Source organism: Eleutherodactylus coqui, chromosome 4 (genome assembly GCF_035609145.1).
Source record: "Eleutherodactylus coqui strain aEleCoq1 chromosome 4, aEleCoq1.hap1, whole genome shotgun sequence".
NCBI classification, from domain to species: Eukaryota; Metazoa; Chordata; class Amphibia; order Anura; family Eleutherodactylidae; genus Eleutherodactylus; species Eleutherodactylus coqui.
Genome location: NC_089840.1, coordinates 156,984,566 through 157,011,375, shown reverse-complemented (window position 1 = coordinate 157,011,375; position 26,810 = coordinate 156,984,566). Strand labels below are relative to the sequence as shown.

The window sequence follows — 26,810 nt, the reverse complement described above, 5'->3', positions numbered from 1 at the left end:
GAGTCGGACCCCTGCTTACCTGTCCGGCGTCTTCTCTGCTGCCGATGTGCTTGCCAGGGCGCATGCGCAGAGGACACCGCTCAGTTGCTATGGCGATAACGTGGCTGCCACGACCATTCTGCAATGAAGATAGCACAATGGAAGCAGTCTGTCCCACGACCATTGACTTCATTGGAAGCTGGCCGTGCGTAGCCCATACAAAATCACAGCATGCCGCGATTTCTCCCCCGAGAGCGGAAAATTGCTATCAATTTCCGCTCGTGGGCAGGAAATCACGTTTTGCCTAGCTTGTTATGGGTTGGATTTGCTGCAGAATCCGGAGGCGGAATCCCGCTCCGGATTTCGCAATGCAATTACCCCGTGTGCAGGAGGCCTTAATTGGGGCCTCAAAGAAAAATGTGGCATTAACCTCTTAAGGACCAAACACTTTTTAGGAATTTTACCCATGTAGTGGTTCAACTGCTTTACTTTTTTTCCTTCAGCTACCAAAATTATTTTTGCTGCATTTTTTTCCTGTGACATATAGGGCTATTTTTTAAAATATCTTTTTCACTGACTTTTTTCCCGGTTTTTAGTTTTATTGGGGGTAAAAAACTAAAAAAAACATTTCCAGTTTGTTTTTTTTAAGTTAGTAATTTACATTAAAATAAAGTATGTAAATAAGTTACTTATTTTGTTTCGGATGTTTTGATATATGTATGGTTTTGAATTATAAGGTGCATACTGCGACGTTTTGGTTGGCATCGGCTTTGGGTTATTTTCTTTATGTATATATTTTTATTGTATTCTCTTTTTTTTAAACTTATCTATGTAATTATTTTTTTTAATTATATTTCCCCCATGACGTCATATAATCTCTTTGGGGAACATTCACTTTTTTTTTTTTTTTTACACTTTTCCACTGTAGCTGGGATCCATAAGAGCCCCAGTTAAAGGGAAACCATACCCCTGTAGTGACAATCATTGGCAGAGTTCATCAGGGACTGCTAGGACCCTGTAGCTCTGCTGTGCCAGGGAATCACTGCGGTCACATGAACACCTGCTAGCGTAGTAGAAGAAACACTTCCACTCTTTAGTACATTGAGAACTGTGTACTAAGGAAAGGAGAAGGCAGAAGGGGTTAAAAACCTCCCTTCTCCTCAGGGTTTTCAGCAGTCTAATAGCTGACAACCCGACCTGCTGCTGATTGATTGCAGAACAGGGGCTTAAACCCCATGCCGTATTTTTACTATCGGCTGGTATTAAGGCCTCATTCACATGGTCGACAAAGACATACGATTTGTAGCAACACAATAAAAATCATGCGAATGTGAAGCCCATGCTTTCCTATGGGTTACTTTACAAGTGCAACGTTCTGTAGCAGGTGATATGCCCACGACTCATGAGGTTTTGTAGCCCATGTTTCCCTATGGAGCCTTCCTCTCTGTTGCATCGCATGAAAACCCGATTTTCATGCAGTGCGATGCAACTTTGACAGTAGGAAATCCTACTATCAAAGCCCTAACCTAAACCCTAGCTGAAGGGAAAAAAAAAAAAGATACACATACATAACCTTAGAGGCGCTGTCAGCCCGGCCACGTTCCTCTGACACGGTTTCTCTTCATCTCTTCTGGCCGGGGATTCATCGAGTGCTGGCTCTGATTGGCTAAGCGTCAGCCAATCACAGCCAGCACATCCAGGAGGAGGGGATTTTTCAATCCCTGGCCAGAAGAGAAGACGATGACCAGTGTCGGGGACCCGGGGAGAAGCTACAGCAGAGCCCCAGACAGCGCTTCTAAGGTGATGTATAATTTTTTTCTTCAGCTACGACTTATTTTCGGAGTAGAGCTTATGTTTCAAGTTCCCACCCACACCCACCCGAAAATCCTCGCATGTGGTGCTAGTAAAGCTTAATAAGCAGTCTGACATTGACTTGCAGGAATGCTGCCTTCTAACAATGGCCAGGACCTCCTATACGCCAAAGCCAGAGACAGCTGTTTTGGGGTATTTGCCCCTCATCAGTGTACAGTAGGTTTTCTGGCTTGGCTAGGTGAGAGGTCTTTAACATGTGTTAGGAAGGGTATAGTTTTCCCTTAGCCCCGGATCAAGCCTGTTTGCGCCTTAATGACCAGGCCAAATTTTGGAAATCTGACATGTGTCACTTTAACATAGAGCAACTCTGTAAAAGGTTGTGCAAAGGCAAGTAATTCTACAATTGTTTTTTGCCACATATTGTACTTCATCTAAATAGACCAATAGAATTTGTGTATAATTATTAAATTAAAATCGGGAGATTTTGAAAAAAAATGTCATTTTTCACATTTTTAATTGCAATATCTCAAATATGTGAAAAAATATATTTATATCTTAACAAAAATGTGTACAGTAGATTTCCATCTGATAAATTTATTCTGGACACATTTAAAAAGCTTTTGTTTTTTTTAACCATTTAGGAGACTTACAAATGTAACATTATCAACATTTTGAGGAACACCGTTTTCCTACACCAAGCTAAGATTGCAAAGGCTCATAGGTGTCAGAAATATAGATACCGCCACAAATGACCCCATTTAAAAAATACATATCTTAATGTATTCACTGAGGGTTGTCATGAGTATTTGGACCCCACAGTTTCTTTTCAGGAGTTACTTTTATTTTCTCCCCTCTAAATTGCATTATTTTTGCAAATACATCATTTTAAAGACAGATTTTTTTCTTCTATAGTGCAAATGAAAATTAGGATTTGCACCTCAAAATAGATACCCGTTTGTCCTGTGTTCAGAAACATATCCGTTGTGGCCCTAATCTTATGTCTGTATGCACAACGGGGCCCAAAACAAAAGGAGCAGCTGGTGGTTTTTAGAACAGAAATTTTGCTTGAAGGTGTTTTAGGCCCCATTGCACATTTGTAGAGCCCTTGAGCGGCCAAAACGATAGAGAACCCCCACAAATGGCCCCATTTTGAGAACTAGACGCCTTAACATAGTATCAAGAGGTGTACTGCGTATTTTGACCATACAGTTTTTGAATGAATCTAAGCAAAGCAAAAAATTAAGATTTGTGTTTTTTGGCAATTGTATCATTTTAAAAAGTTTTTTTTTGTACAGCACACATATGAAGACTTTCACGCCAAAATGGATACCCCTGTTTGTCCTGTGTTCAAAAACATACCTATTATAGCCCTAATAATCTGTCTGTATGCACAAACTGGCATCAAACTTCAACTGTCTTAACTTTTACTTAATCAACGCGGCCTTCGGTTACTGCTCCAGGCTACCTTTAGTAGCCAGGAGATTTTAAATTTCCCGGGCCCTCCTCAGCTTCTGCCCTTGCTTTCGCCATTTAGGAAATGGGTGCATGCGCCAAAGCTGGGGAAAGGTGCGTGGATAAGAAGCTCATCGGGGAACATCACCGGAAGCCTTAGGTAAGTACTTTCACCTCCTGTCACGGATTGCATCCATGACGGGAGGTGAAACAGACTTCTTTTTTTACTTTTATGTAATCGGCATTATCCGTTAATACCGGCGATTGCGTGGCATGACAGCGCCATGTTGTTGGCTACCTCCGGTATCCGATACTATGGAGCCGTCATGTCCACAGCCCGCAGGGCATTAACCCCCGGGGTAAGCGTGTTTTTACGGCCCTGGGGATTAAAGCCCAGCAAAGCAGGATGTAAAAACGTCTATGGGGGTCACTAAGGGGTTAAGGCTAACCTTACACAGATGAGCGCGATAGTAGGCTGTGAATAACGGCCCAATATCATGCTCGGCCAACATGTGAATTCCCCTAAGGATGCGAGATTGTTTTAGGTCAAAACCGGCTAGCATGATTTTGGGGGAAGAAGTAATCCCCTGCAGTGGCGGTCAGGAATGCAGAGTTTCTCACATGGTTTTCAATGGGAGATGTTGCATTGCAGCACTAGCACATGGTGGGATTCTGCCAGCAGCCCCATTGAAAACAATGGGCGCTGTGATGCAAGAGCACGCACAAAAAATAGAACATGCCGAGATTTGTTTCCTGCATCACAGTGCCATGTGGGAGAACATTGCTCACGTATTTGACCCCATTCAAAAGAATCTCGTTAATATTCTTCCAAGATTTTCTTTCCCATGTGAAGGCAGTTTAAGTAAAGCACCTAGTCAAGAGCCCTATATGGCTGTCGAAGCTCCTCTGGAAAATTTATGCAAAAGGAGATGGCTTGTTAAAAAGTTGGACATTGACTTGCAGGAATGCTGACTACCAGTAAGTGGCGCTGTAGAGGCTTTGTGCCATCTTCCCATTTGCATAAATTTTCAACAGGAAATGACTATGCAAAGCCTTACAGGTCTACTCACTAGGTGCTCTCCTTAAAGGGGTTCTGTCAGAGAAAAAAAAAATTCATACTCCCCTGTTGCGGGGCGAGTAAATTAGACAAAATTGGCCCCTGACCTCTTACCCAACCAGATTAAAACCCTTGACTCTTTTGCGGAAGTGTCAGGTCTAACAGTCAATATGAATAAGACAGTATCTTTATATTAATGTTCCCAGTCCAATGTAAAAGCTGATTGACCTTCACTTGGGATTTCAAGCGCCATCCCAATATCTTACTTATTTAGGCATAAAACTTACACCTGACCTGGCCTCACTGTACAGGTGGAACTACCCCCTATTATTTAAATCTATTAAGGCAGACTTGAAAAGATGGGATTAACCCACCCTGTCCTGGATTGGATGCATAAACGCTATTAAAATGACGATACTGTCACGTCTCCTGTACCTCTTCCGATGTCTCTTAATCAACATTCCTACAGTTGAATTAAAAGATAGCTATTGGGCAGGTTTTCCGATTCATCTGGGGAGGGAAGAGACGTAGAATCCGCCAAAATATTATGCACTTGATAAATATTATCACAGACGAGTGGGTGGGTTATCGGTCACCAACTTCCAAAAGTATTTTGGGGCGGCCCAATTATCCCAGATCCCCCCAATTTTTGCTGGGACTGGAGCACCTCTTTGGGAAGAACTGGAATCTTCTATGATAGCCCCGGAGGGCCTACATACAGTTTTCTGGGATAGGAGCTTCAAGGCATCAGCCCTACGTCTGTTATCACCACTGACGACACATCTCTTTGATATATGTAGAAAGACTAGATTCAAATATTCTTTGATGTCGGGCCTCCCTCCCTTTATGCCCATTTTCCCTGATCAGGGCTTTTCCCTGAGCACTCAGCAGAAAACCTTCCCACTAGTGGACGAGCAGGGGTATAGTTCACGTAAACCATATCATGCATTTTCAAAAACTGCTTAGTATTCCTCAGATTGAGAAAAACTGTGCCCCTGACAAACGATGGCTTGAGCTTCACCAGATTATGTTAGATCACTACTGCCTACGTCGACCCCTTTATCTAACAATTCTACATTTGAACGGTTTTGTCTCTAGAACCCCCGTCAACCAGGAATTATCTCCTACCTCTATGCAACAATGAACTACACCCCCCACCCCCCAGATGGCAAACTTCCATTTATGTTAAAATGGAAACAAGATAGCTCTTTATCTCTGCCACGTTGGCATTATTGTTGCACATTCACATCTAAGGGCAGCCACCAGGTGTCATTGGCGGAGACATCGATTAAGGTCCTACATAGGTCCTATATGGTTCCCGAAATAATTAGCAAATTTATCCAGAACCGCTCACTGTCCTGTTTCCAGGGATGCGCTGAACTGGGTTCTATTGTGCACACCTGGTGGACCTGCCTGAAAGTGAGATTACTCTGAGGGCAGGTCGCTCGCCTTGCCTCCTCAGTGATCGGCAAAACTTTTGAACGGGCCCCTGTGCCCTGTTTGCTAGCGGATAAACAGTCAGGCTTCAACAATCAGCAGCATAAATTGGCACAAAATATATGCATGACCACCAGAGTCTGTATAGCATCACAATGGTTATCACCAATACTGCAGATTGGTCCGGTCAAGACTAGAATCTCCCGAATGATGGTGTACAAGAAGCTTTCCGCTATCAGAGAAGACAAGATGGACTTATTCCGGAAAACGTGACAGCCGTTGTCTGATTTTATGGGAGCTCCGGGGCTGACAAAAGCCCTACAGCAGTGAGATGGAGGGGGCGGTGGCTCGGGGAGGCCTACAGAAGTCCTATGGATGGTACAGAGAGCAACAGAGTTCACCTGTAGAATTGTGTGACATAATAAAATGTGGAAGTTATAGCCTAGATTTTCTATCAATATGTACTATGTTAGGTAAATTTCTAGCCAATATACTGCTATATTTTGAAAAGTTAATAAAATCATTTGAAACTAAAAAATATCAGTATAGACAACAAATGGCAAAAGTTTAAAAACAGCCTAATTACCTAATTTGAGCAGTTCATACCCTTTAAACTAAAACAAAACAAAAAAAAAAGAAACCACAAGTAGAAAGAAACCAATGTGGCTCGACAAGACTAAGGGAGGCAATAAAAGGCAGTGAGAAAGTGCTAAAAATCATAAATGATCTGGAGAAGGGAATTGATGGGAAACTGATCAAATTTGCTGATGACACAAAGCTAGGAGGGATAGCTAACACTAGGGAAGAGTATTTAAAAAGATCTAGAAAAGCTTTCACAGTGGGCAGTGAAGTCCTACATCTGGGCAAGAAAAATGAAAAAAGCACATACAGAATGTGATGAATTGAGCCAAGCAGCACATGTGAAAAAGACTTGGGTATACTAATAGCTCATAGACTGAACATGAGTCAACAATGTGCTGCAGCAGGCAAAAAGGCAAACACAATTCTGGGATGTATTAAGAGAAGCATAGAGTCTAGATCACATGAGGTCATAATTCCCATCTACTCTTCCTTAGTCAGACCTTATCTGGAATACTGTGTCCAGTTCTGGGCACCCCACTTTAAAAAAGACAGACAAACTGGAGCAAGTTCAGAGAAGAGTTACCAAGATAGTAAGCGGTCTGCAAATCATGTCCTATGAAGAACGGGTAAAGGATCTGGGAATGTTTAGCCTGCAAAAAAGACTGAGAGACTTAAAAGCGGTCTACAAATATCTGAAGGGTTGTCACACTGCAGAGGGATCAGCCGTATTTTTATTTGCACAAGAAAAGACTAGAAGCAATGGGATGAAACTGAAAGGAGGAGACACAAATTAGATATTAGAAAAAAACTTTCTGACAGTGAGGGTAATCAATGAGTGGAACAGGTTACCATGGGAGGTGGCGAGTTCTCCTTCAATTGAAGGGTTCAAACAAAGGCTGGACAAATATCTGTCTGGAATGATTTAGTAAATCCTGCACGATTACAGCTGGGGCCCCTCTGGGCAGCGGTCACTATTACCACTGGCGTAGCTCTGCGGGGGTGGGTCACTATTACCACTGGTGTAGCTCTGCGGGGGCGGGTCACCATTACCACTGGCGTAGGTTTACAAGTGGCGGAAATGCTGAAAAAGGTCCTCAGCGGAAATTTCTGTGGCAAATTCTGAAGCATTTCTGCATCCAAAAAGCTGCCAAAATCTGCACCGTCTATTTTGAAACAGCCCTGTCCCTTTTATAACGACGGACGTAAAAATCATACGTCATAAGCCCTCCCCCTGACAGGTTAGTACTTTGCGATACATAAGTGTGTTTTGGGTTGCAGTTTGGGCACTCGGTCTATAAAAGGTTCGCCATCACTGTTATAGATTACGTATCTTAACTACAATTCTTGACTTTTAGAAGTGCACATCAATTAACAACATGGAAAAGGAGATGAGCCATTTTGAGCACCGCAACGTATGATACATGTTTACAGACCTACCAGAGGAAAAGCCAAACTTTACCTGCCAGAAATGTAAGCTTGTGTCTCTACTGGAGGAAAAGGTGCAGAGTCTTCAGGAGAGAATAGCGACATTAAAACTTATTAAGGAAGGTGAGGATTTCCTTGATAGAGTAGAAGAAAGTCTTTAAACTGTTGAAGGAAAAGAAATGTCCAGTGTACCTGCAGAAGCAAAGGAATGAAAGCATGTGACCCAAAGAAGCAGGAGGATCAGGAGTCAGCCAGCACATCTGCTCAGGAACCAGTACCAGACCAGTACCTCGTACCGTTCCCGAGCAGTAAGGAGAAAAAGAGGTACAGCAAGAAATTACTCTACCTACAAAGAACTGTGTCGTAAGAACACAGTCCTCTTGAATGGAGAAAAAGTGCTGTCGTGAAGAAAAGGAGAGTGGTGGTTGTGGGGGATTCCTTATGGAGAGGAACAGAGCCGCTGTCTGCAGACCTGACAGCTCACCTCCAGGTTCACAAATCAAAGATGTGTCTCATAGGCTGTCAAGACTTTTCAGTCCTACAGAACACCACCCATTCGTACTAATACATGTAGGGACAAATGACACTGCAAAAAAGGACACTGCAACTATCTGCAGAGATTTTGAAGACCTGGGAAAGGTGAAGGAAATAGGAGCACAGGTGGTGTTCTCATCCATCCTCCCAGTGGATGGCCATGGAATAAGAAGATGGAACAGGATTCTAGAGGTGAACAACTGACTACGTCGATCAGCAAAGATTTGGATTTCTAGACCATGGAGTGAATTACCTATATGATGGACTGCTTGCTAGAGAGACGGGTTGCACCTTACAAAAACAGGTAAGCATATATTTGGTGGATACCTTGCTTCACTCATTAGGAGAGCTTAAACTAAAACAATATGGGAAGGGAAGTGAAAAGCCAGGTAAAATATACAGCTAATACATTTGAGAACTTTGCTATTAGAAGTGGAAAGAAAGAACAGAGACGAAAAAAATTCTGAAGGAAAGAAGAGGAGTAAGACACATCACACTAAAATGTTTCTATACAAATGCACAGAGCACGGGAAACAAACAAGGAGAATTGCAGCTCTAACAAAGGAAAAAAATAGAATGTCATAGGCATCTGGAAAACTTGATGGAATAATACACATGATTGGAATACAAGGCTTGAAGGATACAACTTATTTATAAGAAACAGACCTAAAAAAGGGGAGAAGGTATTGTGTTGTATGTTAGGAAAACATTCATTTACAGAGATTCAAACTTCAGAGCATGGTAGTTTTGTAAAAACTGTTTGGGTAAAAACACAAGGAGAGAACAGAAAGGACACTATTGTAGGCATTTACTATAGGCCGCCTGGACAAGCAGAAGATATGGATGAACTCTTTTTACACCAGATGGCCAAGTTCTCAAAAAAGCATGACAGTGATTATGGGAGATGAACTATCCAGACATTTGTTGGGAATCTCTCAGGTAAAAAAGTAATGGAGCGAACAAATTCTTATCCGCTTTTTCTGACAACGTTATCTTCCAAAAAGGTAAAAGAGAAAACAAAAAGGGATCTGCTATTTTGGAACTAATTCTTACCAACAGGGAGGGAATGGTTGAGAAAGGGTGGCTGGTACCTTAGGAGGCAGTGATCATGCTATCCCTGAATTTTGCATAAAAAGGGGAGGAAGACCTGAAAAAACTCAGACCTCAAAGTTGGATTTCAGAAAGGCGGATTTGATGGAATCAGAATGCTGATGGACTCAACTGCTGAGGAAGCTTCTTCTACCACCACCCCTGCTGCTACTACCAGGTCTACATGACCACAAACCAGCCAGATGATCCCAGACCTCTGTACTGTTCATCTAATACTGTGCAACTGCTGATGAAGCTTCTTCTACCCCCGCTGTAATCACAGAGTGTCGATGGGTTGCCATGGAACCATATACTTGTAGCTGGGCATGCCATGTCCTGTGGATAGGAAGAATCCAATGGCTGGATGTTCTTAAGGACAGAAATATCCAAGAAGGTTGGGAAATATTGCAAAATATTGCACAATCGTTAATCCCTAAAAGGAGGAAGAATGGGAAGGATTTAAAGAGACCACGACGGATGAACAGAAAACTTTCACACATGTAAAAAGAAAGAAAACCATGTTTATCAAATGAAGAGGGGGAAATATATAAAGATGAATATAATGCGGTCTGCCGAAACTGTAGGGCAAGTGTTAGAATAGCTAAAGCTGATAATTGATGCTTTCAGAAAGAGGCCAAAAGCAATAAAAAGAAGAAAAAAAAAAAAAAGATTTTGGAGTTATGTCAAAAGCAAAAGAAGAGTCAAAGATGCTTACAAGATGAAAATGCTGAATTGGTTAAGAATGATGTTGAGAATGCCGAACTTTTAAATTCCTATTAAGTATCTGTTTTCTCTCAGAAAGTAGATGGAACATCAACTGATCTTCCCTGTACTATTGGGGGAATAAAAGAATGCAGGCTATCTATAAGCCGAGAGATGGTGAGGGGACACTTAGCTAGATTAAATGAATTCAAGTCCCTAGGTCCAGATGAATTACATCCTAGGATACTAAAGGAAACAGCAGAGGTAATTGCGGAGCTACTTGCCATAATCTTTGAAAATTCCTGGAGAATTCCTGACTTCTATACCAGGAAAGATCTTTGAACAAATTATAATTATAATAATTATTAAACAGCATGTATGCAAGTACTTGGATAAAAATAGAGTAATTAAAGGGGTTCTGACATTTAAAAAAAAAAAAAAAAAAAGAAAAGAAAAGAAAAGAAAAAAAAAAAACCTTGCCTGGCCAGGACTGATCGCCAGGCATGTCCCCTCCAGCCGGCATCATCTTCTGTGGCTTGTAGAAGCAGAGCAGGAGCGGTCAAAATGACGGCTTCCTGCTCTGCTCCGTCCGTCAGCCACTTCCGAGGTGAACGGACGGGCCGCCCACAGCAAGCACGTCACAAGCAGTGCTTGCTGTGGACGGCCCGTCCGTCCTGGCTGAACTTCGAGATTCTGCGCATGCGCAGTGGAGACGCGGCCCGTCCTGACTCCTATCAGAGGGCATCTCTCCACTGCGCATGCACGCAATCCCGGAGCGGCTCGTGGAGGAAGAGGAGGAAGAACAGAGCCTGCTGGGAGATGACCCCCCTGATGACAACAACTGAAGACAAGGTAAGTATTATGTTTTTATGCTTTAACAGCCATTAAATCGTGGGTTCCTGTGTCCATTAGGCAGACCAGGGAACAATGGCTGTTAAAGCATAAAAACATTATTCATGTCAGAACCCCTTTAACCAGAGCCAGCATGGGTTTGTAACAAACAAGTCATGCCAGATGAATCTGATTTCCTTCTATGACAGAATCACTGACTGGGTACATCAAGGAAATGTGGTGGCTATAGTATAGCTTGACTTTAGTAAAGCATTTGACAAAGTATCTCATACCATACTTATTTTAAAAAAAAAGACGAAATATGGGATTGACAAAGCAACTGTTAGGTGGAGTCACAACTGGCTGACTGTACTCAAAGAGTGGTCATAAATGGCTGCACATCCAAGTGGAAGAATGTATCAATTGGGGTACCACAAGGCTCTGTTCTAAGCCCAGTGTTAAACATTTTTGTAAATGATCTGGAGGAGGGAATTGATGGGAAACTGATCAAATTTGACGACGACACAAAGCTGGTAGGGATAGCCAACACTAGGGAAGAGAGCGAGAGTATTTAAAAAGATCTAAAAAAAAAGCTTGAACAGTGGGTGGCGACTAACAGAATAGTATATAACAAGGAGAAATGCAATAGTCCTACATCTGGGAAAAAAAAAAATGAAAAAAAGCACATACAGAATGGGAGGAATTAGGCTAAGGAGGAGCACATGTGAAAAAGACTTGGGTATACTAATGGATCATAGACTAAACATGAGTTATTAAGAGAAGCATAGAGTCTAGCTCACGAGAAGGCCGAGAGACTTAATAGCTGTCTAAAATATTTGAAGGGCTGTCACAGTGCAGAGGGATCAGCCCTATTCTCATTTGCACAAGCAAAGACTAGAAGCAATAGGATGAGACACAAATTAGATACTAGAAAAAACTTCCTGACAATGAGGTTGATTAATGAGTGGAACAGGTTAACACGGGAGGTGGCAATTTTTCCTTTAATGGAAGGGTTCAAACAAAAGCTAGATAAATATTTCTCTGGGATGATTTAGTGAATCCTGCACTGAGCAGGGGGTTGGACCAGATGACTCTGGAGGTCCCTTCCAACTCTACCATTCTATGATATGGATTTTGAAGTACAATAGTACTAATGCTTTACAGAGGAACGTACAATAATTGTTTCATTTATGGTCATTTCATCAAGTAGCCAAGGAGATTTATCAACGCAATACACTGTTCTTTAAGACAAAAAAAAGTGGTTTCTTTCCAAAGTCTCTTGCAAAGTCAAAACTTCTGACAGATTACTTTTGAAATATTTTAACCTACATGTGATGTTGTCCCTCTCTGAAGTGCTCTCCTGTCCCAGCATTGAGCACACAGCTCCTCTCCTCTCTACTGAGTGATGACTATACAGAATATAGCAATTACTCAAAATGTAAGGAGCTGAGGAGCAACTGAGGTCTAAGAGAGTTACTGCCTTCGAGTACTTGTCAGAATGGTCCGTCTCCAAACAGATGCTGCCACTAACATCATCATGGGGAAACTTGTGCCCTGCGGCTATCTAGCTCTGTCAGGTCTGCATTAGGAAAACTGCAGACACTCCCTTAAAATATGTGCTTAAAAGTCGATCACAACGTGCATACCTGATACAATGTTGACGATGCGGTACGGAATGCCCAGCGCTTGGTAAAACTCCTCCGCAGTCTTAATCATCTCTTCAAACATTTCCCATGATTTGTTATCATGAGGCGATGCATAAACAAACTGCTCAATCTAAAAACACATAAGGGAACAAGAGAGACAGAAAATGAATGATGATACCCAAGTTTGCAGTGTTCCTCCAGACATACTGTCCCGTGACCGGCCATCTAGCGCAGACACGCAACTGAGGCTTCGCGGACGGGTCCTGCGTGCATATTTAGGATTTCAGCCGCAGCTCAGCAGCGCTGCGGATTTGAGCCACCTGATTGGCTCTTTGGCCCCACGTAACTACACAGCGTGCCCACGCATTGCCGTGCACAACATACTACAGTGAAGCACAGCGTGCACGCGGATTGCCGTGCACAGCTTACTACAGTTGAGCACCCATACACTACACTTAAGCAGCTGTGCACAGACCCCCCTTTAGGGTTTGGGGTTAGGTTTAGGGTTAGCACTAACCCTAACGGGGGGTCTGTGCGCAGCTGCTTAAGTGTAGTGTGTAGTGCACGGGTGCTTAAGGCAATCTGCGTGCACGCAGTGTAGTCACGTGGTGCCGAAGAGCCAATCAGGTGGCTCAAATCAGCAGCGCTGCTGAAATCCTAAATATGCATCCTGCGCACAGCACACGCTTCATGTCAGACTGGGGAAAGTATACCCAAGGAGCTTTTTAGGGGTGCAGATTTTGGAGACAAGGCACCGCTTCTGACCCACGTCATAGGCCCCTCACAGACTAAGCTAGAAACCTACTGCATACTGATGAGGGGCAAGCACCCCGAAACAGTCTGTCTATGCATGGTTTCTGGCTTGGTTTACTATTCCTAATCATTAAGAACTCGTAATAAGGTCACTTTGATTGAAGGAATGCTGCCATCCAATAGATGGTGCTGTAGAGGTATTTTTCCATTTTTCTGAATTGCATATATTTCTTTACTTTTTCTGTGACTTTAATAATGATGATAGTGTGGGGACTTACAAGTAAACAAGGACGCATAACACTGGTTGTAAGCTTGTGTATTTTGTCCAAAATATTAACCAATACCTCGTATTTCATAGTATTTTAATTTGGCAAAAAAGGTGACTCTTTGCCAGGTCTGTTAGTTTTTTAGAAACTAATTGCTCAGAGATTCAATCATGTGGATCGAAGAAGCTCAGCCAGAATAGACAAACTCTCCAGCCATGTTTAATGCCTTGAGTATTTGAGGTTTGAAGTTTAACCTAAAAAGAAGAATGATTAGATTTTGCTCTAAGGATGTACCTTACATGGGATGTCCATATATTATCATGCATTTCCAATTACATAGTCTATACGTACAAGGTGTTACTGTCTACTGAGTAGTAGAAGAATACCTAAGCATTGGGGTTTATAGTCCTACAGATATCCTGCCATCGCACTTCTTGAGCAAATAATGCTAGTGATGTGGTACAGTGTTGGTTGGGTGTATATTGTAAAATGTGTCTAGGGAGATGACTAATAGTAGATTAAAGTCACCAAGCCATAGGATTGTTGCAACTGGAAATTGAGTGGTAAACTGGGCCACTTTGTGAAGGACCGCCAAGCTTGCTGGTGGTGGTAAGTATATGCTAATAAGGACAAAGGGAACTGCTTCTATCCAGGCCTGGATCCAGACAAACCGACCATCTGGGTCCCTAAGAGTACGACCCGGCTCTCATTTAAGTAGTCCATGAACTAAAAATGAAACTCCCCTGGAGTATATTTAAAAAAAAAAAAAAAGTGGACTGGAGGGACCATTGGACCCACTGTTTTTGTAGCATTGAGGTTTTATCAAAGATTGTGTTTCATGAAGACACACTATATGGGGATTATGGCATGTGATAAATGAGAAAGTCATGCTAAAAATTTTTTGGAGGGGGTTCCCATTCCCTGAATGTTCCAAGACATTATGTTGATAATAGTCATTAGTGTTTTGTCTCGCAGTTCTTGGTAGGATACAGTTAGTGGTCATCATAGTTGGGCTCAGGAGGGCTTTAGGTAGGCGATAGATTCCTCAACAAATGCATTTTTTTTAAAACACATTTACTGTGTTTTTTTGGGAAGCAAAATGAAGAAAACAAGCATTTTTCTGACATTTTTTAATTTATTCTCTCATGGTTTTTGCCGCGCAGGATAAATATTGTGTTCAAGTTATTGTACAGGTCGTTACAGATACGATGATGCCAAATGGTGTATAAAAAAAATTAAATAAAAAATCCCCTATTCTGCTGGCAGCCAGTGGCAATAAAGCAACAAGCAGCGCGCTGGCTGCTTGTTGCTTTATTGCCACTGGCTGCCAGCAGAATAGAATGTGAGTTTGGGAGAAGGTAGCTGTGGTCATGTAGATCTGGTAGTAGCAGCAGGGATGGTGGTAGAAGTAGCTTCAAAGTGACACTACGACCTCCCACACTTAATACCCTCTCTTATGCTACACTGGCGGGTGGACAAAATAGTATTCCCAAGCCAAACTAGGTCAGTTTTTGCCAATGTTCCAATCTGCTGACTTAGAAGTCCATATGTTTTCGGCTGAGGATTTCTGCTGGAGAAAGCTGCTGCTACTCTGTTTGCAGAGGGGTGGAGCATTAACTTAATGGGGAGCAGAGAGTTGTTCCCCCGTCAGACATGCTTGTGGCAGGCATCGGTCATTTGAAAGCAGTGGCAAGCTGCCTGCATAACTTCTCTTGATAATAAGCCGATTTCCCCCAGATTTCAGGAAAGTATTTTTTAGTTTATGAGAAGAAAAAAAAAATTCTTGACTCTGCCCAATTCAATACTGACAAGCATTTTAGTGGCATCAGATGTGACCAAAATATACCCAAATATGCTAAAATATTTGTTCTACTAAATAATAACTTGGATTAGAATTACAATTTTACGGGGGGGGGGGGGGGGGGCGTGGCCTAGATGCAGACCCGAGCAGAAGTGTCTCCTTGAGCTCTGCTCGTACCTGGTATTTTAGCAACTTTAAAAGCACTTCCAGCGCAGATAACTTGCCAAAACTACTGTTAAAGATCCCTACAGCAGGAAAAAAAAAGGCAAAACCTGGATACCGAAGAGGGGGACCAGGAGGAATAGAGATCTCCGTCACCCAGCACAACCAGGAGAGGTGAAAACAGCTGGAGCCACATCGGAGGACTCACCCGTCTTCAGAGGTAATCCCTGCAATGGAGGAGAGGGATCGGAGTTCCAGAGCAACCTCCGCTGGGTCTCCCGGTGAGTTGCTATAATTAGAAGCCTCCTGGCGGGAACAGGGCGCCATTTTAGCCTCCAGCGGCCGCGGCTGAGTGCTGTGTGCAGAGAGAAGTGATTGTGACAGCTCCAGACCGCACACTATCTCCCCAAGCCTCCCGACACAAGTAAGCTCAAGACAGCTGTCTACACATTCTAAGAGGCTGGGAACAAGAAAACTCGCTGCCCACATCAAGCAGCGGGCTGAAAACAGAGAGAATAGCTCTGCAGCACCTGAGTGCCAGTGACAGGGCTCCTGAAGATTGTGATTTCCCCACACTAAAGCTTGCTGATTAAGCTCCCCTGACAGTGTATGAGCTGAAACCGGCTGTATACCGGGACACACACTGCTTTACTTTCACTTTGATTGAGGTTAGCAAAAGACCACTTTGGAGGGAGTGTGGAGACCAAAAAATCATCAATAAAGCCTTAGAGGAATACTTCTCCTTTAACTCCACCCCTGATATAAGCAACGCCACATTTTGGAACACCCACAAGGCAGTTATAAGAGGGGTACCAATAAAACTCAAAATACAGCAAAATAAAAACAAACGAGAAAAGATAGACCTCTTATTAGAAAAAATAAAAAAGCTGGAATCACTCCAGCAAGAATCTTCACAAAACAAACTCCTAACGGAGCTATCTTCCTTGAGGAGAGAATTAAAAAAAAAAACGCTACTAGACAACTATAACAGGGGTCTGATGTATTCCAAGGCAAATTTTTACTCTTATATGGACAAGTCTTCAAAATTGAGGGCCAATCTTGTTAAAAAAAAACCAAACAAATAAAAACAAAAATCCCATTAATCATCAATAACAACGCCCCCCAGGTAAAAATCTCCCACCCCCAGCAGATAGCTGAGCAATTTAAGGACTACTACAATAACCTGTACAATCTTAAAGATAGTCCCTGCACCTTTCAACCCACTCCGGAGTTAATAAATAAATTTCTAGACGGATTAGCTCTCCCCACGTTAGACACCCAAAAAGATATATTAAACAAACCAATTTCCAACGCAGAAGTCCTTAAAGGGGTTGTCCCGTGGCAGCAAGTGGGGTTATACGGAGAGTTGGTCTGCGCATGCGCAGAAGACCTCGGCGGCGCGAGCACGCCGGAGCAGCTCCATTGAACATAGCAGAAGACCGCACAGCGCAAGCGCGTCTAAATGGAAGGAGAAGACAGCGTTAGACGGCACCATGGAGACGAGGACGCCAGCAACGGAGCAGGTAAGTGAATAACTTCTGTATGGCTCATATTTAATGCACGATGTATATTACAAAGTGCATTAATATGGCCATACAGAAGTGTATAACCCCATTTGCTGCCGCGAGACAACCCCTTTAAGGCCATTCAAGATTTAAAAAATCCCCTGGTCCTGATGGTCTTTCAAACTAGTACTATAAAAACTTCGCTCAACTGTTATCCCCACACCTAAATTTGCTATTTAACGAGGCGATGGACCAGGGTTCCATGCATGAAGAAATACTCCAGACCACTATCGTCACCATACCCAAACCAGGCAAACCCCCTACAACACCAGCAAATTTCAGGCCTATTTCCCTCTTAAATTCTGACTTAAAAATATATGCTAAAATTCTAGCCTATAGGCTTCTGGAGGTCCTGCCCACGGTCATACATAATGACCAAGTGGGTTTTACGAAGGGAAGAAGTGCCACCGATGGCACACGCAAGATACAAAATTTGCTGGATCAAATCACCTTGACTCGGACGCCTTCTCTCCTCTTTTCCCTGGATGCAGAGAAGGCGTTTGATAGAGTGCACTGGGGCTTCGCATTTAAAGTGCTAGGGAGATTTGGGGTGTGCGAGGGCTTCTTGCGGGCGGTCCAGGCTCTTTATACAAAGCCCTCAGCCACGGTGTTGGTTGACGGGGTGTTGTCCTCATCTTTCTACCTATCGAATGGTACCCGACAGGGATGTCCACTATCCCCATTGCTATTTGTCATGACAATAGAACCCCTCGCAGAAATGATTAGAACCTCTCCAGAGATTAGGGGTGTATCTATGGGCTTAAGACAACATAAAAATCGGACTTTTTGCCGATGATATCATCGTTACCATGACAGACCCTTTAAGCTCTCTAAGGGGCGTGAAAAATTGCATTACTCAATACAGCAATGCCTCTCTGTACAAGCTAAACTCCGACAAATCCCAGATATTGGGTATCAATATTGATTCTGACTGAAAACTGGATATTCAGAGGGAGTTCCCTTTCCAATGGAAAACGGAGGTACCGTACTTAGGTACCAAAATATGCCAAAACTTATCTGAAACAATTTCCGCAAACTTTGATCCCCTATATGCCTCCCTCCAAACAGAGATTGAAGAATTGGGTAAAAAGGAACCATCTTGGTTCGGCAGAATGGCACTTTATAAAATGTTATTACTCCCGAAAATCTTGTATCTCTTTCGTACATTTTCCTACCCAATTCCCCCGCCCACAATTCAAAAATTCCAGAAACAACTAAACTTTATTTGGTGTGACAAAAAACCAAGATTAGCGGCATCAATACTATACCAGCATAAGAAACAGGGAGGCCTTGGTGTGCCCAACCTACAAACCTAATACAAGGCTTCTCTACTAAGCCAATCGGGTGTTTGGCTGAAATCCCAACTGTTCCCATCTTGGTGCCATATAGAGAAAAACAGGAATGGAGGCAAACACCTGGGCTCCCTAATCGAAGCCTCCATTCTTGGAGCCCTGACTCCAAAGATCTCACCACTAATATATTTCCAAGATATCTCTTTATTAATGTCAAATACTCTCCAATATTGGAACCAACTAGCACTTGGATGTAGGGCTGACTACAGAGGTCCTCCAGCTGAGCTTCCATTCGAAGTCACCTCTTATTTTATTCGAGACCTAAACCTAAACAGGTCGTTATTAAGAGGAGTAAAATTTATCTCTGACATACTAAATAAAGGTAAACCTCTTCCTTTTCAAACAATCCAAAACAAATTCAGTATACCTGACTCAGAAGCTTTCTCGTATATAAAAATTCTCTCCTTTCTCAAACAGGCTGATATTCACAATTTCTCCTTCCCGAGGGAATTGGAAGACATATTTCTCAGATGCAAAAACTCCCATGCTTCCCAAATCAAAGTTTTTTACAGCATAATCACTCAAAACGCTAATAGATCAAAAAAGATCCACCTACTAAATTGGGAGCACACATTAAAAGAAAACATACCACTTCCGATGTGGTTGAAAGCCTTTGAATGGGCCAATAAAGCTACTCTGTCAGCCAACATTCTCCAAACCCACTACAAAGTAGTAACCAACTGGTATTATACTCCCTCAAAAATGGCACAATTTTTCGCGGCTTATTCTAACTTATGTTGGAGAAACTGCGGCCAAGTAGGCACTTTATATCACTTGTTTTGGGAATGCCCCCAAATCCATGAATACTGGAAGGAGGTATTCAATACCATTCAATATATAACTGGCATACGTTTGGAGTGTTCGCCTCAACTGGCACTCCTTCTCATTGACTGTCAAGTAATTCCGAAAAAGAAAAGAGGGTGGATATGTCACTTTCTACTGACCGCCAAAAGTATCATAGCTAAAAAGTGGAAGAGAGTCCCCCCACCCTCAATTGGTGACCTCTTGGGCGCAGTTTCAGACCACAATTGCTACGATAAGATATGCTAAATTCAACAACTGTATTTCTAGGTTTAATAGCACTTGGAACAATTGGCAGAAATTCAAACTGGAAAATAAGTTCTGACATGTTCAAAATGGTTTTGTTGAATTCTTTCTACTACTGCTTAAATTCAAAGAGTAATCTACCACATGTAAAACATATATCGCTACACCAATGTAAAGCTTGATATGTTTATCGTCATATTATGAAAACTCTCTAACGATGTATATACTGTATCTGCTACTTATATATGTAATGATGTGTATATGCTCTTGCTTCTTTATAAAATCTAATAAAAATTATTGATTAAAAAAATAAAAAAATAAACTACAATTTTACAAAAAATATGTTAGAAATCTACATATTACTGCGCCCAATAGTTTCCAGGATATGAATATTGAAAATTATGGCTCTCCGTGACCTTCAGAAAATTGACCCCATGACCCAATGGGTCAGAAAATTGCACATTTGTTTGTTACTAGAATTTATATAAAAATCTCAGTCTCCGAAAGGTGGTAGGTGCAGGTGTTACCGATTGGGTAATTTGTCCTGGAATGATGCTCCTATCCACTGTGTCTGTAGCACTTAAGGCGGGTGTAAAGCATATCTTTAACCCCTTAAGGACATGGCCTATTTTGGGCTTAAGGACGCAACGATCTTTAGTGGATTTTCATTTTTATTATTTTTTTATTATTATTATTTTTTTTTTTTAAGAACCATAACTTTATTTTTCCATCAACAAGGCCGTTCAAGGGGGTTTTTTTGAGTGGCAAGCAGGAATAGAAAACATCAATTTTGCTATTTTTTTATTTTTATTTTTACAGTGTCTAAATCATACAGCATAAGGGCTAATGCCCACGGACGGATTTCTGCCGCGTTTTACGTGTCGGAAATCCGTGGGCTTGCCCCACAGCTATCTGGTTCTATTGAACCTCAATGTTCATGCTGCGGAATTCCACCACGGAATTCCGCAGCATGAAATAAACCGTGGCATGTTCTAACATGCTGCAGGAATACGCGCGTCCGGCTTCCATTGTACTCAATGGAAGCCGTCCGTTACGCTATACTTCCGCTGTAGTACAGCGGAAGTATCACATGAATACGTTGCCCCGCCTGCCGCAAATCTGACACTGCCGGAGTGTCATGCGTTGTACTGCACATGTGCGCCGGCCCTCCATGTGGGACGCGTACGGTGGATCCGGAGGGGTAAGTATGGTGGTTTTGGGGGAAGCCATGGCAGACTCCACCAGCGTAATATCACAGCGGAGTCCGTCACGGCCGTGGGCATGAGCCCTAAATGACAATACATTTTTTCTGTGGGTCGGTAGAATTACGATACCAAAACCAATTATTTTTGTAGGTTTTCCATTTTTGCACAATAAAACCCCCTTTTTTTTTTAATTAAAATTTTTGCATTCAAAGTTGCATGTTTTTTTTAAATTTTCCATGGACAGAGCTCTGTGAGGGCTTGTTTTTTTGCACCAAAAGCTGTAGTTTTTATTTGTACCATTTTGGGGTACATATGCCTTTTTTGATCACTTTTATTGAGCTTTTTGGGAGGAGAAACGAATAAAAAAAACATTTTGGCTTCATTTTATTTACATTTTTTGCTGCGCATGATATATAGTGTACAGGTCGTTCTAGATTTGATACCACATGTGGGGTTTTCCTTATTTTTTTCATACAAAAATAGGAGAAAATGAGTTTTTCAATTTTTTACATTTTGTCTTTTTTTTTTACACCATGTCCCTGATTGGTGACCAGCAGGTTGTTGTTCTGGGTTTTACGTTTATGTAGGAGATATCAAAGATTGATCCGGGGATTATTATGACTGCCATATGGAGTCGGGAAGGAATTTTTTCTCCTGAATAGACTAATTGGCTTCTCCCTCTTGGGGTTTTTTGCCTTCCTCTGGATCAACAAGGGGGTTGAAATAGGCTGAACTAGATGGATATTGTCTTCATTCAGCCCAACATAACTTACATACTGAAGGTATCATTCTTATGATAAAGCATAGCAGGACTTCTGTCCTGCAATGCCTTATCGCTTGTAACAGCGATCAGAGGCAATGGCAAAGCAGGTCACCTGTAGCTGGCGCCCTGTTGCCATGGCAACTCGCCATTGGACTTCCCAGCATGGGAGTCCAATGACGTACCAAAGGGAGCGCCCTACCTCTGAACACTTTACATGACGTAACCTTACGGCCTATGGCGTTAAGGGGTTAAAAAGGCTGTTAGCTCATCAGAGAAGATGTTTTCCCCCTTAGTCAAGTACAGAACACAGAATAAAAGAAATCAGTAGAAAATAGGGAGTGTGTGTCACCATATGGATTTTATCACTGAAAAAATGATTACATATACACGCAAATCTATAACAATATTATAAATGTGAAAGTAACTGTCCGTCTGTTACCTTTTCACGGCTAAACCGCTAGAGCAGTTTTGATAAAATTTGGCAGGGAGATAGCTTGCATCTTGAGGAAAGACACAGGCTACGTTTTATTCCAAAAATTTATAGAAGTCTCTAAAGAGCGTGACAAGACTGATTTATTTGGTGATGTGCAGGCGCACTTCCACTCCACCACCAGCACCATTGAAGGGGAAAAACGGGTGCACATTATAAGTTATGTCTACGCAAACAGGCAGACGTCTTTTGTTTATTAAGTGCGGTGGAGCGGAGGGGAAGGGAGTGCAAATCATAGGCCAGGCCTCTCCAAATGGGCGCACACACGTGAGGGCATACGTAGTTGCCGCACGTATGTGATTAAGCTAGCTGGGAAACCCTGCGGTGCCCGGGATTAAAACTGGAATCAGAGACACATGAACATGGATTGAGACTTTAAAGATAATCTATGTTGCCCATAGCAACCAATTACAGCGCAGCCTTTATTTTACCTCAGCAGTATAACAAATACCAACTAATCACAACGCTGCTTTTACTTTACCATAGCTGTGTAAGAAAGGTTTCCTTTTAACAATCATATTTCCTATCCATGTTTTGGTTATTTAATATGCCGCGCAAGTCAGATCTAGCTTGTAGATCTAGCAGAGCTCCAGCTGCGAAAATTACTAGAAGCCAAGAATCTAATGACCACGCTGAGGCAGGAAGGCATCAACAAGCTGAAAGACAAGCTGCTCTTGGAGCAGTAGAGACCCCAGAGCAGTCTCAGTAATATAGTATGTTAGGCTGAATGAAGACCGTGTGCATCTAGTTCAGCCAGTTTCAACCCCATTGTTGATCCAGACCTGGGACAACAACCCCCCCCCCCCAATGCCAAAACCTGTAATATCATAGCCATCTAGAAAGACATCTAGACCCCTTTTAAACTCCTTAATGGATTTTGCCATCACAACGTCTCAGGCAGTGAGTTCCACGATATCACTGCTCTTACAGCAAAGAACCCCCTTCTGTGTTTGTGATAAACCTGCTTTCTTCTAGACGTAGCGGATGCCCTCGTTACAGTCGCAGTCCTAGGTATAACTAGATCATGGGAGAGATACTTGTATTGTCCTCTAATGTATTTATACATAGTTATTTGATCGTCTCTTGGTCGTCTTTTTTCCAGGGTGAATAATCCTAATTTTGATAGCCTCCCTGGGTATTCCAGTCCTCCCATTTCATTTATTAATTTAGTTGCCCTTCTTTGAACCCTCTCAAGGACTGTTGGACTTTAGATGTTGACAGTCATGTGTCTCTTAGAGCTACAGAGACCCTGGAGCAGTCTCAAGCCCGTCGGACTTTACATTAAATTAAAAAACAAAACAAAAAACAACGCAGACGAAGTCGCAGGTAACAAGCTGGTACATTATATGGCAGTAAAATGGTACCACTGAAAACAACTCGTCCTGGAAAAAGCAAGTCCTTCATGTAGTTATGCCACTAGAAAAATTTAAAAGTGATTTTTTAAAAAGGAGGTAGAGGAATGGCATGCTAGAACTGCAACATGGACACAGGAGCATTGATGGTCCGTTGTCATGAAAGTGTTATCAATCAAAAAAAGGACTTCTCACCTATTAGGCTGTGTTTACACGGGGCAGATTTGCTGCGGAAATTCCGTGCGGAATTTCGCCGCGGCAAATCCGTATGCGGCCGCTAATCCCGGAATTAGCCAGACATGTGGACGAGATTTCTTGGAAATCTCATCCACACGGGACGGCAAATCCACTGCGGCGCCGATGGTTTTGAAGCAGCGGTTCTCCCGGCGGAAATCTCGCGGTTTTTCGCTGTGGCCAAACCGCGGGATTTCTGTCGGGAATCCGCCTAGTGAGAACCGTCCATGAAGATCAGTAGTCCCCCCCCCCCAACCAAAAAAACTGCCATCAGTGTCAATCAAATGTGTGTCTCGCCTTCACTTCTGAGGCTTACACCTCATAATAGTCCATCTACAGTTTTAAATGCATGTGCTTTTGGAAAATTGTTGTACTTCAGGTTTTCTTAAACTATAATCATTCCTTGATGAAACGCAAATTTCTTAATTCAAACAATGATTTACAGAAAAGTTAAAGAGTAGCGGGCGGGCGTGTGTGTATGTATGTATGTGGGGGGGGGGGGGTGTGAGGCGTTCGTCTCAGGCTATCAAAGCAGACTGTGCATATGGTAAGCTAAGAATCAGGTGACCATTTTACATGCTTAAGTACATGGAGATGACTAACTAGAACCACGGCAGCAACAATTAAGATGGCACCAAGTATGCCAACTAAACATTCTGCATTGTACAGTGAAACATAAGCAGCAGCCAGAAGGTTGCTTTCAATCTCAGTCAATATGAATAGATCTTTTTCTTCTGGCAATGTGTACAGATAAAAGATTACTTTACACCCTCAGCATTCAATTACCTTTTCGAATTGGTGCACTCTGAATATGCCTCGAGTATCCCTTCCATGGGAACCCACTTCCTGACGAAAGCAAGTAGATAGACCGGCATAACGGATAGGTAAGTCTTCAGGCTTCAACCATTCATCACGATGTAAAGCAGCAATAGGCTGTTCTGAAGTAGCAATCAGATACTTCTCATCAATGGACCCATCATCATGTTTTTCACTGCCTTTTCCAATCACCTAATGTGAACAGAAAAGTTAAAACCAATTTTTTTTTTAAAAACTGTATTTTCTAACAACGCAAAATTAGCTAAAGAAGGGTAATGTTTTGTGAACTCACAGTAAAAAGCAATTTTCTCATCCAGTTATCTCCTCCTACAAGACCCTCTCCTGCAGACAATTAACTAAGATGGTATGTAGTGAAGCAGTAGGAAAAGCAGAACCAAAAGAGTAACGGCCCCTTTTACACGGGACAATTATCCAGAATCTCAATAAGTTTACATCCTGTCACATTAATTACCCCTCAGCCAGGATGTAAACTCCTGTCCTGAAGTGTTTAGAGGTTACCAACGGAGCTCCTCCACTCTTCCTGCGGTGCGCTGGCTGCTTGTCACTCCACTTGGCCTGGGCTGCCGTCAGAATAGAATGTGAATTCAGGACAAGGTAGCTCACAAGAGCACGCTGCTGAAACCGCTTTGACACGTTCTGTGTTCATGCGACAGTGTCAAGTTGGCTCACGCAATTTGTCAATGTATTAACTAATGGAAATGTGTTATCAGAAAATGATTATATCAATCACACTCTTAAGAACTTTTGGTCGCTACAAATATATGCACGCGCACACAGACAAATTCCTACAGGAATTTGAATGATAATCGTCCAGTGTAAACACATGCAGTGACTGAATGACGAGGTGTTCAGTGTGAACAGTAGTTCACTTTTGACATTGTTTAATGCCCCATTTAGACCCATAGATTATCATCCAGTTTTCGTTAAACAATAAAAGTGAGCGATGGTTTTGCTTTTAAAGACAGACGTTTTTAACCCAACGAAAATCATTGAAAAATAGACGTAGTGGCAGGGCTTTTCAGTCATTGCATTATCGTTGTGTAGTGTTTGCATTGAATGCTACATTGAGTCGCTGAACGATCATTTTAACTAAATGAGAAGCAAACAGCCAAATAACAGATTTTAAGCGGACTGAAAGACGATGAGCGAATAGTTAACAAAAACTGCACGATGGGTGCAAAAGACACGATTATCGCCAAGACGATGGCTTTTGAGCGATAATCGTTTGTCTAAATGGGCCTCAAGACCTTACACCTCCTTTGATTGAACAGTGTTATACACATAGGCAAAACTGGCCAGTCATATCAGCATGTAGTGTCCTAGACTACCGACGCATAATAATGCACAGTGCACATCAAATAGTCAAGAGAAGCGTTTCGGCCATCTTTGTTTCCCCAGGATCGGAGGGTTGCTTCAAACAGGTGGAAGTCACCAGTACTGCAGCTATAATGTTGAAGATGCAATTTAGCAGGGCAGGAGTTAACTACAGGTTGGAGAATCACTATCTGCTCAAAATTGTGTTGTATGGTGAGCTCAGAACTGGTCACTGAAACAGGAAGGGGGTGCATCAAAGAGGAAGTATGAGAATTCTCTGAAATTGTCCTTGAAGCCCGCTACATCATAACCAGTGCTCTACTCCAGCTTCCAATCACAAAGCTTGGAGACTCATGACTTACCAAGCTGCTTCCTTTTGAGAGCACACTTAGGACCCTAAGAAAGCGCTAGAACATTGTAGCCGAATTCAGGACAAACTTCCCTTGGCAAACACTGTGGCTGGATTTGCCTATCACAAATTGCACTCATCAGCCACCAGCAAGCATGTAGAAGACATGGACAGTCCCCTATCTAAATCTTTGTTCGCCAAGCCTAGCAATACAGGAGTTGGAGGACATTATATTAGGATGGAAGGATACTGGAGAAGGGAAAGATAATGTTTTTCTAATTGGCTTCGGCAGTCACCTGACCGAGGACTGTAACAAGGGGGCACTAATAACGATGTATAGATATCAGTGGTCAATACAGAGATCTCTCCCATCATCTATTATACTCAGGACTGTAACAAGGAGGCGTTCTAGATATGTAGAGATACATCAGGAATCAGTACAGAGATGTCTCCCATTATCTATTATACCCAGGACTGTGACAAGGTGGCGCTCTCTACGTCCAGAGGAAAGAACCCCCTTCTGTGCTGGTGATGAAACCTTTACTGTAAGAGCAGTGAGACTATGGAACTCTGCCTGAGGACATTGTGATAGGGAACTCGATAAGAGTATAAGAGAGGCCTGGATGTCTTTCTTGAGCGATACAATATTATGTGTTATAATCATTGACATCAGAAGGGTTGTTGATCCAGATATTATTCTGACTGCCAAATTGGAGTCAGAAAAGAATGTTGAGGAAAATTGGCTTCTACCTCGTTTTTTGTTTTTTTTTGCCC

At 42.3% G+C, this 26,810-nt stretch overlaps 1 protein-coding gene across 1 annotated transcript in view; it reads right to left on the bottom strand.

The window, feature by feature from the left end:
- Window positions 1–26,810, bottom strand: part of SARS1 (seryl-tRNA synthetase 1) — a 117,638-nt gene that overhangs the window by 20,269 nt on the left and 70,559 nt on the right. Inside the window, exons 7-8 of the mRNA XM_066600332.1 lie at window positions 24,323–24,544; window positions 12,547–12,676 (exon numbers count right to left, since the gene is read on the bottom strand). Of these exons, the coding sequence (XP_066456429.1) occupies window positions 12,547–12,676; window positions 24,323–24,544 (352 nt within the window). The remainder of the gene's footprint in view (window positions 1–12,546; window positions 12,677–24,322; window positions 24,545–26,810) is intronic.